Genomic DNA, 14,870 nt, shown 5'->3' with positions numbered 1-14,870 from the left:
ACATGTCTAGCATGGTACAGGACCAGGCAGCATTTCAAGAGTCGTGACATCTCTCTCCATGGTGTTAAACCCTGGATTTAACATTAAAACAACAAATGACTGATATCTTACAGTGAGCTAACACATATCGGTACTTCAAGAAAAAGCAACCTTGTTTCTCAGAACAGCACAACAGGCAACAGCTTCAATATCCAAGTGCCGTATTCAATGCCCATATCGCTTACAAAAACATTGAATGATCATAGATATGATAAACTACATTTAACACATTGCTATAGTGCATGTATAACAGGGTGAACCAGTCAGTCATGTGAACATGCAGTCAGTCATGTGAACATGCAGTCTCAGGTTACAGTAAGCTTGTTGTGTAACAACCCCTCAGCAACATTCAAACTGGGAACATATATACCAAGCCATTCCGGAAACGGTCAAATGCAACATTGGCGCTTACACTGTCTCAGTAGAGTACATATTCTAGTACCTTCTATAGCAGTCGTGTCTGCGATTACTGAGAAATTGCTGAATGTACGTATTAACAGCTACATGATCTTAAGCACGTACGTAAAACAGCAAAGAAAGAACAAAGAAGTAACATCTCTGACACAATACTTCATCCGATATCAATCAATGTTTAAAGTATTAACAGCTACATGATCTTAAGCACGATGAGTGAACCACGAACTGTTTACAACACAAATCATACATCAGTTAGAACAAAGAAGTAACATCTCTGACACAATACTTCATCCGATATCAATCAATGTTTAAAGTATTAACAGCTACATGATCTTAAGCACGATGAGTGAACCACGAACTGTTTACAACACAGATCATACATCAGTTAGAACAAAGAAGTAACATCTCTGACACAATACTTCATCCAATATCAATCAATGTTTAAAGTATTAACAGCTACATGATCTTAAGCACGGTGAGTGAACCACAAACTGTTTAAAACACAAATCATACATCAGTTATGGGGCTTCAGATCGTTCATCCATGACTGCACTTGTTTAATCTCTCTGATTTCTCTGACTCACTATTCAGTCAGTAATACCTGTACAAAAGTATAAATTTACAATATTTAAAATCCAAGAACACATATACTTTAAAAAATACTCCAAAAACAGTTTAAAACTGTTACTTCTAAAAGTTCCATCACTGCTACTGAATCTTAGATCAACATGGAATTTCACAGGCAAAGTGCCATCAGCAAGTGAGTGAGTGAGTGAGTGAGTGAGTGAGTGAGTGAGCAGTATGTCAGTTATATCATGGCCTGTCAGCAGCTTGATGTGGGAATCTAAAATGACGTGTCGGGTGAACTGATATTTGAACCCATGATCACAGATTAATGGTGTGCCAAAGGGATGTAATATTGAATGATGAATTGTACCTCATTAGACTGGACGAGATGTACGCTGAACAAGGGAGGAGGCAAAAGGACTATCTATTCTATGTGAAATCTAAACTTTCAAGCCTTCATCTGGGACAGGTAATCTGCAACTGTATGGCCACTCTTTATGATAGTGATGGGGAGACCCAGCAGTCTAGAGCTGCAATTAGCTCGTGCAATTAATATATCCATTGAGTGAAGGATTTTCAGAACAATTTGTTTCTTTATCACAAAAAGATACAAGAGTCATTGGTTGGTGTGATGTCATATAAAACTGTCTGGGACATAATGAAGAATGTACGATGTCTTATTCAATCATCTGCAACAATTCGGTCATATGATGTGTTTTTGGCTTCTTCACCAACAATGAAAATAATTTCACAAACTAGCCAATCAGCAGGAACCAAATTGTGTCCTCCCTGATAGAACCCAAACTGAGATAACATTCTGCACTCAAGCAACAAACTGTTACACACACCATAGGATAACAAGCTGCTACACACAAAATATGATAACAAGCTGTTATACACCAAATATGATAACAAGCTCTTACACACTAAATATGATAACAAGCTGTTATACACCAAATATGATAACAAGCTCTTACACACTAAATATGATAACAAGCTGTTATACACCAAATATGATAACAAGCTCTTACTCACTAAATATGATAACAAGCTGTTATACACCAAATATGATAACAAGCTCTTACACACTAAATATGATAACAAGGAGTTATACACCAAATATGAAAACAACCTCTTACACACAAAATACGGTAACAAATTGCTACACACAAAATATGATAACAAGCTGTAATACAATATATATGATCTCCAGCGGCAACATATGACACTTAGACATTAAAAAGAGACCACAATTTATCTATCAGGTAGAGGTTAAATCATGTATCAAATACATTGTTGTATTCATTATCACATTATAAATGTTGTCATATATGTAAAACTCATGACAACATCACAGTCATGAGATAACAATATGAGCCGTCGTTACTCCACACTGTTGTAACTGTTACCCAGACACAGGACTAGATCTAGCCACTAGCGACGGATAATGCTGTGTCAGCGGTTTGGGAGGTTTTCACATACAGTAATTCTGTGATTGTCTTGTTTGGGTTGAACATTATCCTCAATAATGCCATCAGTCTTGACTCCGAAAGTGAGTGAGTGAGTGCGGTTGTAAAATATATCTTTTGGAAAAAGAGTGTTGGCTGTACCCCATTAAATACACAGTGGTCAATCTTCCCAATGAGAAACAATACCTATCTGTATCAAACATTATCTACCGGTACATTACTTGGTTAATACAACTAAAATGTACACATTATTGAAACAAGCAATTATAAAAGTCATAATATTTGGAGCAGCTTGAAATGTTATAGGATGTGAAAGTACATTTAAATAACTTCCTCTGGTTCAACAAGTGTTCTATTTGGCCAAATGGAATTGGCAAATCTGGAATTGGCAAAAATGATGAGAGAAAGAAGGCCACAGAAGGATACCCAAACTGGTATGTGAAACGTTGACACTTATGTTAGGATGCAAACATTTCATCATCATAGAAAATTACTGCTTGGACATCCAACATTCACTACCTTGGAGTCCACTTCTTGTGGCTACTGTAACAATCAAGCAAAATATGTATTGTATATGCAGGATGTTGTAATGCCACCTTTACATGGATTGTACTTGTATTGATTTGGATCAAGACATCGTGAGTCAGGATTCGGTAATGTATTTCACCCCACTGACACACCATAGTGGTATGCATAGTTTGTGAAAGTTAAATTATCTCCCTTTGATACATCTATAGATTTCATACGTGAAATGTCTCACAGATCTACACAATATAGTGGTATGCATTGTGAGAGCTGAATTACCTCCCTTTGAGACAATCTGGGACATATATAATCATTGAAAAATGTATAAAGACACTTGCCAAAAAATCAAAAACGATACTGAGATCCAGCCCTGGTGCAGTATACACAGATAATGGCAGACAGCAAGAGGACAAGCACAATCAAGTGTAAAACCTTAAACAGTCATCAATACTTCATGGATTTGAATGTTGCTTCATCACATAATTAGGCAGTGATGTGGTGTAGTGACTGAGTATGATCTCACACATCAGGAATGGGCTTCTACAGAATTCTCCCATGTGGGAGCTGAATGTGGGACTTGAAGATGAAATATACACAACTCCTTGGTGAAGCTATAATGCTACATTGCCACAAACTTATAACACAAGTGGTATGAGAAATATTGTCATTTGTCAGTGTTTGCCATGATGCAGAAAACCTGCATATATGACGCAATGCTACTGGGCTCTTAGTTCAGATAATCAAAACTTCGGTTTCTGTGTGATGACAGGTTTTTGGACAGCTCAGTGCTGATTAAATACCTGACCTGCCTTACCTTGTTTCTTGTCGTTATTAAACAATCACAGTTGATGTCTTCATGAAAGTTCCAAACTGAAGTTGACTTCCAAAAACATGACACCAGGGAGTCATGATGACTCCTAAATTTTTATGCCTAGGGCAAACACTGATTTGTGCTACTTCTACCAGATGGAAGTCAAATATTCCATACTCAGTTCAAGAACTGAAACACAAACCAATGCCTTACACTAAAATCATGTGTGCAATGTAGACTAAAGCTTAGTCACTGGATATAATTTTGATAGCAACCAATAATCCCATTTAAATCGAAAAGGAGACCCGCTGATAAGGGACATACATTTTTTTTCAGATGATAACAGACCCTGAACCTGGGTAAATCTAGACTTGCTTCATTGCTTCAAGTTAGGGGGTCGGCTTATCTACGGTAATATAAGGTAGGCATTGCAGGGGACAGTTAGGCAGTGGGGAAAATAATGCGGTTCAGAGACCGAGACAGACTTGGGTGCAGTGGTACGATATGAGGTATATTGCCATTTGAACCAAGTAATATAGGATAACCGGTTCAAGCGGGCTGCTGGATTTGTTGGCTTAATCTAGAGCCACAAGGCCAAGTGGCTATGTAGAAATAATGTAGTGATGTTAAAGTCAGAGTCAGATCATTCTGTATCTAGAGTTAGCTCCCTTCGCAACTCAAACCACTGATAACACAGTTTTCGCCATTCAGTGTACGAGACAAACATATGCCCTAAATACTTCCTGTATATCAAATGTTATGATGCAATTGAATCAGAATTCTGTGAGCTAGTTGCGGACAAACAGTCGATGCTTCCTGACTCGGACCTTCAGTCAGATCAGCTTACAATAGTGAAAAATGTGAAACGCTGCCCAGTGTATTCACAGGGGAAAAGGACAGTACTATTAAGTGTCTCGGACAGGAGCCTGATAACAGTAAAACAACGGGATCCCTGAGTCATGTGAAAGGATGAGACAGTGGACATTATCCTGAAGTGATCTTTAAAAACATTCATAAAACGTTAACAAGCAGTAAAACTCCTGGCCTAATATAAAGTTAAAACAAAATAGTTTTACAAAAACGCTGTAGATTTGACAACACAACCTCATGGCTGTTATTGGGAGTGTGTAATTTCAAGTAAAGGAGGTAAAAAGCAGGTCTCCGTGTTGAACTACTGTATACATATATTCCACGTTCTGGGTTTGGTCTCTGAGACACTCTTGCAATAAGAAACATTTACACTGTGTCGGTATACTGCAGACCCTCGGTCTGTGACCCAGCCTTGACCTGCTGTTTCAGTAGGAAGAGTGGCGCACACTACAGATCTATCACACATGCCAATTATCTATTATAAATACATATATATATCAAACACATAAAACTTCTAAAATTTGAACACAAAATATATACATTATGTTCATACATGGACAAAACTGTCCTCATACTGCTGAAAGATGTCCATACATCAAAGTTGTCCATTAATGTCCAAATAATTCAGTACATGAAGATGACAAATGATGTCCATAGACGAATCAACATTGTTCTAAGATGGACGACATCGACACCCGATGTCCTGCAGACAGTGACATCTAGACCAGGTTTGCGTCCTTGGCCATTCCGTAGAAGATGCTGTGTTTATCTGCCAGGAGGGATGCCGGGGAGTCGAACTCCTTGATGAGACCTTGGTCCAGCACCAGGATCCTGGAAACAGCAACACAAGGGTTCCATCAGGTAACCACGTTTTGTTTTTGGTTTTCTTTTGTTAACTTTACAGCAGACATGCTCTACTCACCTGTTGTAGTCCATGATTGTGTTCAAGTTGGTGAGCTACAGTGATCACATTGAACCACATGCTCTACTCACCTGTCGTAGCTATGGTGAACACTGAACCACATGCTCATAATCCTTGACGTCCCTGAGTTGGTGAGCCACGGTGATCACAGCGGACCACACGCTCTACTCACCTCTCGTAGTCCATGATGGTGTTCAAGTTGGTGAGCCACGGTGATCACAGCGGACTACATGCTCTACTCACCTGTCGTAGTCCATGATTGTGTTCAAGTTGGTGAGCTACAGTGATCACATTGAACCACATGCTCTACTCACCTGTCGTAGCTACGGTGATAACACTGAACCAGATGCTCATCATCCTTGACGTCCCTGAGTCCGTGAGCTATGGTGATCACAGCGGACAACATGCACTACTCACCTGTCGTAGTCCATGATGGTGTTGAGTCTGTGAGCTACGGTGATCACAGCGGACAACATGCACTACTCACCTTTCGTAGTCCATGATGGTGTTGAGTCGGTGAGCTACAGTGATCACAGCGGACAACATGCACTACTCACCTGTCGTAGTCCATTATGGTGTTGAGTCGGTGAGCTACAGTGATCACAGCGGACAACATGCACTACTCACCTCTCGTAGTCCATGATGGTGTTGAGTCTGTGAGCTACAGTGATCACAGCGGAGACAACATGCACTAATCACCTTTCGTAGTCCATGATGGTGTTGAGTCGGTGAGCTACAGTGATCACAGCGGACAACATGCACTACTCACCTGTCGTAGTCCATGATGGTGTTGAGTCTGTGGGCTACAGTGATCACAGCGGACAACATGCACTACTCACCTGTCGTAGTCCATGATGGTGTTGAGTCTGTGGGCTACAGTGATCACAGCAGACAACATGCACTACTCACCTGTCGTAGTCCATGATGGTGTTGAGGCTGTGAGCTACAATGAACACAGCTGACCACATGCATAACTCACCTGTCGTAGTCCATAATGGTGTTGAGTCTGTGAGCTATGGTGATCACAGTCGAGTCCCTGAACTCCGTCTTGATGGTATTCTGGATCAGATCATCGGTTTCCATGTCAACCGCTGCTGTAGCTTCGTCCAGGACCAGGATCTTGGTTTTCCTGAGCAGCGTCCGAGCTAGACACACCAGCTGCCTCTGCCCAACGCTGAAACAGAAAGTGACATTTCCAAATGCAACAAGCCAAGGCTTAATTATACCCCCGTCCGTGACTATCAACTTCACCTGAACAACAATACTAAACACATCTTTGAGAGGCATTTTAGAAGTTGTATAGGTGAAGGAAAACCAAGTTCTATATTCTTTATTGCAATGAGTGCGACATTTCGGTGTAGGTACTAACACCGTTATTAAGCAGGTGAGGGTACTGATAACCCCACTTACTCACTCACCCACAAGAAGCTGATGCTGATGGATCAATGCCTACCAGACTCTCACACATTTTACCTACCTTAAGTTTTGTCCGCCTTCTCCACACTCGTACTCCAGCTGACTAGGGAGCTCCGTCACAAACTTCTTCAGGTGAGCGTGCTCCAACGCCTGCCACAGATCCTCATCGATGTGGGAGTCAAAGGGGTCAAGGTTCATTCTCAGGGTACCAGAGAAGATGACTGGGTCCTGGAATTAAGAAGTTATCACCCTATAACTTTCCCTCAGTGTTCATATAATCAAAGTTCCAACTTCAGTTAAGAAATATTTTCCACATCAGAAAGGTTGTCATCGCCGGATGTTATGTCTTCAAACAAGGAAGTAACGGATATTTTACCTGGGGCAGTATAGTGAGCTTTGACCTCAGATCATGCAGACCCATGTCATCAATAGCTCTGCCGTCGACAACAATCCGACCACCAGCAGCTTCAATCAATCGGAACAGCGCCACAGTGAGAGACGACTTCCCAGCACCGGTTCTGCCCACGATGCCGATCTGCAGATAGAGAGGAATGTACATGGTACTCACAGCGTAAGGCTTTAGAACTGTATCATTAGTCTTAAGTGTACCGATCTGCAGTGAGAGGGGAATTCATATTTGCTAGTGGTATGCAGAGTATATGACTTGAATTATCTGCCTTTGTTACGTTTTTACAAGTCTTAAGGGAGTGATTCCCAATTTCATTTCATTTTCTGAACAGTATGTTCATCATGGCAACATCTAATACCAGTACAGTATTCACCGAATGAAACACATGCTCTAATATGCCCTCACTGACCAACACATACACCAATCAGAAAGTAATATACTTATAAACGCCCAAAACTAATTGGACAGAAACAGCGGAGTAGAAGGGGTATTTATTTTGGCAACTATGGTGACACCTGAATCAGATTTTACTGGTGAAAAGAGTAAGTGACTGAGTGAAAATGTTTTCATCATCGGACAAAGAAAATCCTGAATAGGGATTCCAGGATAACAATGGACCCCAGCATCAAGCCGATTAAATGGACAGAGTTAACTTGTTGTTTATCTTGGGAATCAACACGTGACCATATTGTTGACCAAATAATTCTATTCTAACAGTTAAGTATGACCAATGTCCATAATGTTTGTTTATAACTTCTCCAGTACCTTCTCGCCTCCGCTGATGTTACAGGAAATGCCCTTCAACACAAGGTCAAGTTCAGATCTGTATCGGGTCATATAGTTCTCGAACTTCACCTTGCCCTCATCTGGCCATGACCTTGGGGGCTGGCGATAAGGGTCAATCCATTCAGCCTGAAATATATGATGAACATTAGCAAATCATTATCATACACAGGTTATTGATATTCGTGACACGAATGCCACTAGACATCATGTCACTCATCGTCCTCGTAATCATCATCATCATACGCTATGATAAGGGTTCGATTACATTTTCATCATAAGAGAACAAGTTACATAACGCACAGGGAGCTGAGAACGTCATTGTCAACACCATCATCATCATCGTCATCATCTGCTAAGATAAGGGTTCGATTACATTTTCATCATAAGAGAACAAGTTACATAACGCCCAGGGAGCTGAGAACGTCATTGTCAACACCATCATCATCATCATCATCGTCATCATCTGCTAAGATAAGGGTTCGATTACATTGTCATCATAAGAGAACAAGTTACATAACGCCCAGGGAGCTGAGAACGTCATTGTCAACACCATCATCATCATCGTCATCATCTGCTAAGATAAGGGTTTGATTACATTTTCATCATAAGAGAACAAGTTACATAACGCCCAGGGAGCTGAGAACGTCATTGTCAACACCATCATCATCATCGTCATCATCTGCTAAGATAAGGGTTCGATTACATTTTCATCATAAGAGAACAAGTTACATAACGCCCAGGGAGCTGAGAACGTCATTGTCAACACCATCATCATCATCGTCATCATCTGCTAAGATAAGGGTTACACTACATTTTTGGTAACCAGTGTTCATTGTAAGAGAACAAGTTACAAGAGCTGGGAACGTCATTGTCATCATCATCATCATCATCATCATCACCATCATCATCATAATCATCATCACCATCATCATCTTCTGCTAAAATAAGGGTTAGGCTACATTTTCAGTAACAAGTGTTCGTCGAAGNTAAGAGACGACTGAGTTTGTGAGAAGAGGGACAGGATTAGGTGGTCAGACTAGCTGACTTGGTTGATGCATGTCGGTTGCACGGTACAATGCTTGTGAATCACTGGGTTGTCTGGCCAGTGTTGATTATTTACAGACCATCATCATATAACTGACATATTGCTGAGTAGTGTATTAAACAACAAATAAACCTTTCAGTGCAGTTGACAAAGTTAAATTTGCTGTGTTTCAACCCAAAATAAACAATGTTTCCTCGTTGTTCAATGGATTGCTTCATTCCAATTTGTGTCTGGGATTAAACACAATGAACCAGTAAAACTACAAGATTGTGACAATGGCTTGCAGAGCTTTATACCTGCAGTACAGACATGATGGTTAACATGATCAATGTTCGTTGATTGTCGCACTATGAACATTGTAATGCTGTCCATGCACTCTGGTGCCCCAGTATACATCACCTCTGTCGGCGTCTCCGAATACTCCTTCATCCTCTCCACGGACACGATATTGGTCTCCAGGTCAGAGGTCATCCGCACCATCCAGTTGAGGGCCTGGGTGATCTGTAAGACAACGGACATCAAGAGCATGCTTTAACTCAGAATACAATTACAGATTTTGCTGGATTTCTGTATTTGTTTATACGTTTTAAGAGTTGAGGGTATGTCAGATTACTTTAATGCTTTATCAATTACATGTAAAATATGCCACAGATTAAACATTAATTCTATTTTTCCTCACAATTATGGATAACTTGAGGAACTAAACATATTCATCAAATGCGAGACCAAAAGAATTTATTATACTTCATGTTATAATCATACTGATTAATGTAACAATTTTGCATGTTTAAAACTTACGTACTGTTACTCATAAATAAGGCTGTTGATGCTGACATATTAAGTCTGGCCAGGTGATTTATAACGCAATCTTATTCAAATACAACTTGTTAGCATACATAAATTTGAACATGAACTATCACATTGTTTATCAGAACTTTAATCTCAAAATCAGACCTTACTTCTCGCTACTACAAAACAACGATCCGAGGACATCAACTATGGAGGTTATGCCAGAACAACCTTTAATCCGACCAATCACAGTGTCAATGACCAGGGCCTACATTTTTAAGCTTTCTTAGCGCTAAGATAGTCGCAAGTGCCACACATTAACATTAACTTGCGACTATCTTAGCGCTAAGAGAGCTTCGACTGACTGACTGAGTTTAGTTTTACGCTGCCTTTAGCAATATTCCAGCAACATCACGGCGGAGGACACCAGAAATAGGCTTCACACAATGTACCCATGTGGGGATTCGAACCCGGGTCTTCGGCGTGACGAGCCAATGCTTTAACCACTAGGGTACCCCACCACCCCTAAGAGAGCTTCGAAAATCTAGGCCCAGGTCAGAAAAGTAGTAAACCTCGACAGGTTACCATGGATTATTCACAATAAGGGTGCCGCCACTTTGACTGATTCGGTCAAAATCATGTCTATCTCTCTCTACTTTGGATGGGATAAACATTTGAAGCAAAAGAGACTTAACCTGAAGAGCACACAAGACAGACCCTATAATTACCCTGGGTAGGTGTGTTGTTATAACACAGTGTATGCTGCATTACCTGTAGAACACACAAGACAGACCCTATAATTACCCTGGGCAGGTGTGTTGTTATAAGACAGTGTAAGCTGCATTACCTGTAGAACACACAAGACAGACCCTATAATTACCCTGGGCAGGTGTGTTGTTATAGCGCAGTGTATGCTGCATTACCTGTAGAGCACACAAGACAGACCCTATAATTACCCTGGGCAGGTGTGTTGTTATAGCGAGTGTAAACTGCATTACCTGTAGAACACACAAGACAGACCCCATAATTACCCTGGGTAGGTGTGTTGTTATAGCGAGTGTATGCTGCATTACCTGTAGAACACACAAGACAGACCCTATAATTACCCTGGGTAGGTGTGTTGTTATAGCGAGTGTATGCTGCATTACCTGTAGAACACACAAGACAGACCCTATAATTACCCTGGGCAGGTGTGTTGTTATAGCGCAGTGTATGCTGCATTACCTGTAGAGCACACAAGACAGACCCTATAATTACCCTGGGCAGGTGTGTTGTTATAGCGAGTGTAAGCTGCATTACCTGTAGAACACACAAGACAGACCCCATAATTACCCTGGGTAGGTGTGTTGTTATAGCGAGTGTAAGCTGCATTACCTGTAGAACACACAAGACAGACCCTATAGTTACCCTGGGCAGGTGTGTTGTTATAGCGAGTGTATGCTGCATTACCTGTAGAGCACACAAGACAGACCCTATAATTACCCTGGGTAGGTGTGTTATAGCTAGTGTAAGCTGCATTACCTGTAGAACACACAAGACAGACCCTATAGTTACCCTGGGCAGGTGTGTTGTTATAGCGAGTGTATGCTGCATTACCTGTAGAACACACAAGACAGACCCTATAGCTACCCTGGGCAGGTGTGTTGTTATAGCGCAGTGTATGCTGCATTACCTGTAGAGCACACAAGACAGACCCTATAATTACCCTGGGTAGGTGTGTTGTTATAGCGCAGTGTATGCTGCATTACCTGTAGAACACACAAGACAGACCCTATAATTACCCTGGGTAGGTGTGTTGTTATATAGCGAGTGTAAGCTGCATTACCTGTAGAACACACAAGACAGGCCCTATAATTACCCTGGGTAGGTGTGTTGTTATAGCTCAATGTATGCTGCATTACCTGTAGAGCACACAAGACAGACCCTATAATTACCCTGGGCAGGTGTGTTGTTATAACACAGTGTATGCTGCATTACCTGTAGAACACACAAGACAGACCCTATAGTTACCCTGGGTAGGTGTGTTGTTATAGCGAGTGTAAGCTGCATTACCTGTAGAACACACAAGACAGACCCTATAGTTACCCTGGGCAGGTGTGTTGTTATAGCGCAATGTATGCTGCATTACCTGTAGAGCACACAAGACAGACCCTATAATTACCCTGGGCAGGTGTGTTGTTATAACACAGTGTATGCTGCATTACCTGTAGAACACACAAGACAGACCCTATAGTTACCCTGGGTAGGTGTGTTGTTATAGCGAGTGTAAGCTGCATTACCTGTAGAACACACAAGACAGACCCTATAATTACCCTGGGTAGGTGTGTTGTTATAACACAGTGTATGCTGCATTACCTGTAGAACACACAAGACAGACCCTATAATTACCCTGGGCAGGTGTTGTTATAGCGCAGTGTAAGCTGCATTACCTGTAGAACACACAAGACAGACCCTATAATTACCCTGGGCAGGTGTGTTGTTATAGCGCAATGTATGCTGCATTACCTGTAGAACACACAAGACAGACCCTATAATTACCCTGGGCAGGTGTTGTTATAGCGCAGTGTAAGCTGCATTACCTGTAGAACACACAAGACAGACCCTATAATTACCCTGGGCAGGTGTTGTTATAGCGCAGTGTATGCTGCATTACCTGTAGAACACACAAGACAGACCCTATAATTACCCTGGGCAGGTGTGTTGTTATAACACAGTGTAAGCTGCATTACCTGTAGAACACACAAGACAGACCCTATAATTACCCTGGGCAGGTGTTGTTATAGCGCAGTGTATGCTGCATTACCTGTAGAACACACAAGACAGACCCTATAGTTACCCTGGGTAGGTGTGTTGTTATAGCGAGTGTAAGCTGCATTACCTGTAGAACACACAAGACAGACCCTATAATTACCCTGGGCAGGTGTTGTTATAGCGCAGTGTATGCTGCATTACCTGTAGAACACACAAGACAGACCCTATAATTACCCTGGGCAGGTGTTGTTATAGCGCAGTGTATGCTGCATTACCTGTAGAACACACAAGACAGACCCTATAATTACCCTGGGTAGGTGTGTTGTTATAACACAGTGTATGCTGCATTACCTGTAGAACACACAAGACAGACCCTATAATTACCCTGGGCAGGTGTTGTTATATAGCGCAGTGTATGCTGCATTACCTGTAGAACACACAAGACAGACCCTATAATTACCCTGGGCAGGTGTTGTTATAGCGCAGTGTATGCTGCATTACCTGTAGAACACACAAGACAGACCCTATAATTACCCTGGGCAGGTGTGTTGTTATAACACAGTGTATGCTGCATTACCTGTAGAACACACAAGACAGACCCTATAATTACCCTGGGCAGGTGTTGTTATAGCGCAGTGTATGCTGCATTACCTGTAGAACACACAAGACAGACCCTATAATTACCCTGGGCAGGTGTTGTTATAGCGCAGTGTATGCTGCATTACCTGTAGAACACACAAGACAGACCCTATAATTACCCTGGGCAGGTGTGTTGTTATAACACAGTGTATGCTGCATTACCTGTAGAACACACAAGACAGACCCTATAATTACCCTGGGCAGGTGTGTTGTTATAACACAGTGTATGCTGCATTACCTGTAGAACACACAAGACAGACCCTATAATTACCCTGGGCAGGTGTTGTTATAGCGCAGTGTAAGCTGCATTACCTGTAGAACACACAAGACAGACCCTATAATTACCCTGGGCAGGAGTGTTGTTATAGCGAGTGTAAGCTGCATTACCTGTAGAACACACAAGACAGACCCTATAGTTACCCTGGGCAGGTGTGTTGTTATAGCGCAGTGTATGCTGCATTACCTGTAGAACACACAAGACAGACCCTATAATTACCCTGGGCAGGTGTGTTGTTATAGCGCAGTGTATGCTGCATTACCTGTAGAACACACAAGACAGACCCTATAATTACCCTGGGCAGGTGTTGTTATAGCGCAGTGTAAGCTGCATTACCTGTAGAACACACAAGACAGACCCTATAGTTACCCTGGGCAGGTGTGTTGTTATAGCGCAGTGTATGCTGCATTACCTGTAGAACACACAAGACAGACCCTATAGTTACCCTGGGCAGGTGTGTTGTTATAGCGAGTGTATGCTGCATTACCTGTAGAACACACAAGACAGACCCTATAGTTACCCTGGGCAGGTGTGTTGTTATAGCGCAGTGTATGCTGCATTACCTGTAGAGCACACAAGACAGACCCTATAATTACCCTGGGTAGGTGTGTTGTTATAGCGCAGTGTATGCTGCATTACCTGTAGAACACACAAGACAGACCCTATAATTACCCTGGGTAGGTGTGTTGTTATAGCGAGTGTAAGCTGCATTACCTGTAGAACACACAAGACAGGCCCTATAATTACCCTGGGTAGGTGTGTTGTTATAGCGCAATGTATGCTGCATTACCTGTAGAGCACACAAGACAGACCCTATAATTACCCTGGGTAGGTGTGTTGTTATAGCGAGTGTATGCTGCATTACCTGTAGAACACACAAGACAGACCCTATAGTTACCCTGGGCAGGTGTGTTGTTATAGCGCAGTGTATGCTGCATTACCTGTAGAACACACAAGACAGACCCTATAATTACCCTGGGCAGGTGTTGTTATAGCGCAGTGTAAGCTGCATTACCTGTAGAACACACAAGACAGACCCTATAATTACCCTGGGCAGGAGTGTTGTTATAGCGAGTGTATGCTGCATTACCTGTAGAACACACAAGACAGACCCTATAGTTACCCTGGGCAGGTGTGT

The 14,870-nt window shown here is 41.8% G+C and overlaps 1 protein-coding gene across 1 annotated transcript in view; it reads right to left on the bottom strand.

Annotated features, from left to right (window-relative positions):
* Positions 1–564: 564 nt before the first annotated feature.
* The window catches only part of LOC124271019 (multidrug resistance-associated protein 1-like), a 78,608-nt gene continuing 64,302 nt past the window's right edge, over positions 565–14,870 (bottom strand). Inside the window, 6 exon segments of the mRNA XM_046706081.1 lie at positions 565–5,529; positions 6,600–6,794; positions 7,098–7,264; positions 7,413–7,571; positions 8,211–8,357; positions 9,676–9,777. Coding sequence (XP_046562037.1) covers positions 5,418–5,529; positions 6,600–6,794; positions 7,098–7,264; positions 7,413–7,571; positions 8,211–8,357; positions 9,676–9,777 — 882 coding nt within the window. The 3' untranslated portion in view covers positions 565–5,417.

The sequence above is a fragment of the Haliotis rubra genome, unplaced genomic scaffold (genome assembly GCF_003918875.1).
Source record: "Haliotis rubra isolate DU_JTF1 unplaced genomic scaffold, ASM391887v1 Scf1569, whole genome shotgun sequence".
Classification (NCBI taxonomy): Eukaryota; Metazoa; Mollusca; class Gastropoda; order Lepetellida; family Haliotidae; genus Haliotis; species Haliotis rubra.
The sequence above is the reverse complement of the archived record's forward strand: the minus strand, read 5'-3'. Positions and strand labels throughout refer to the sequence as shown.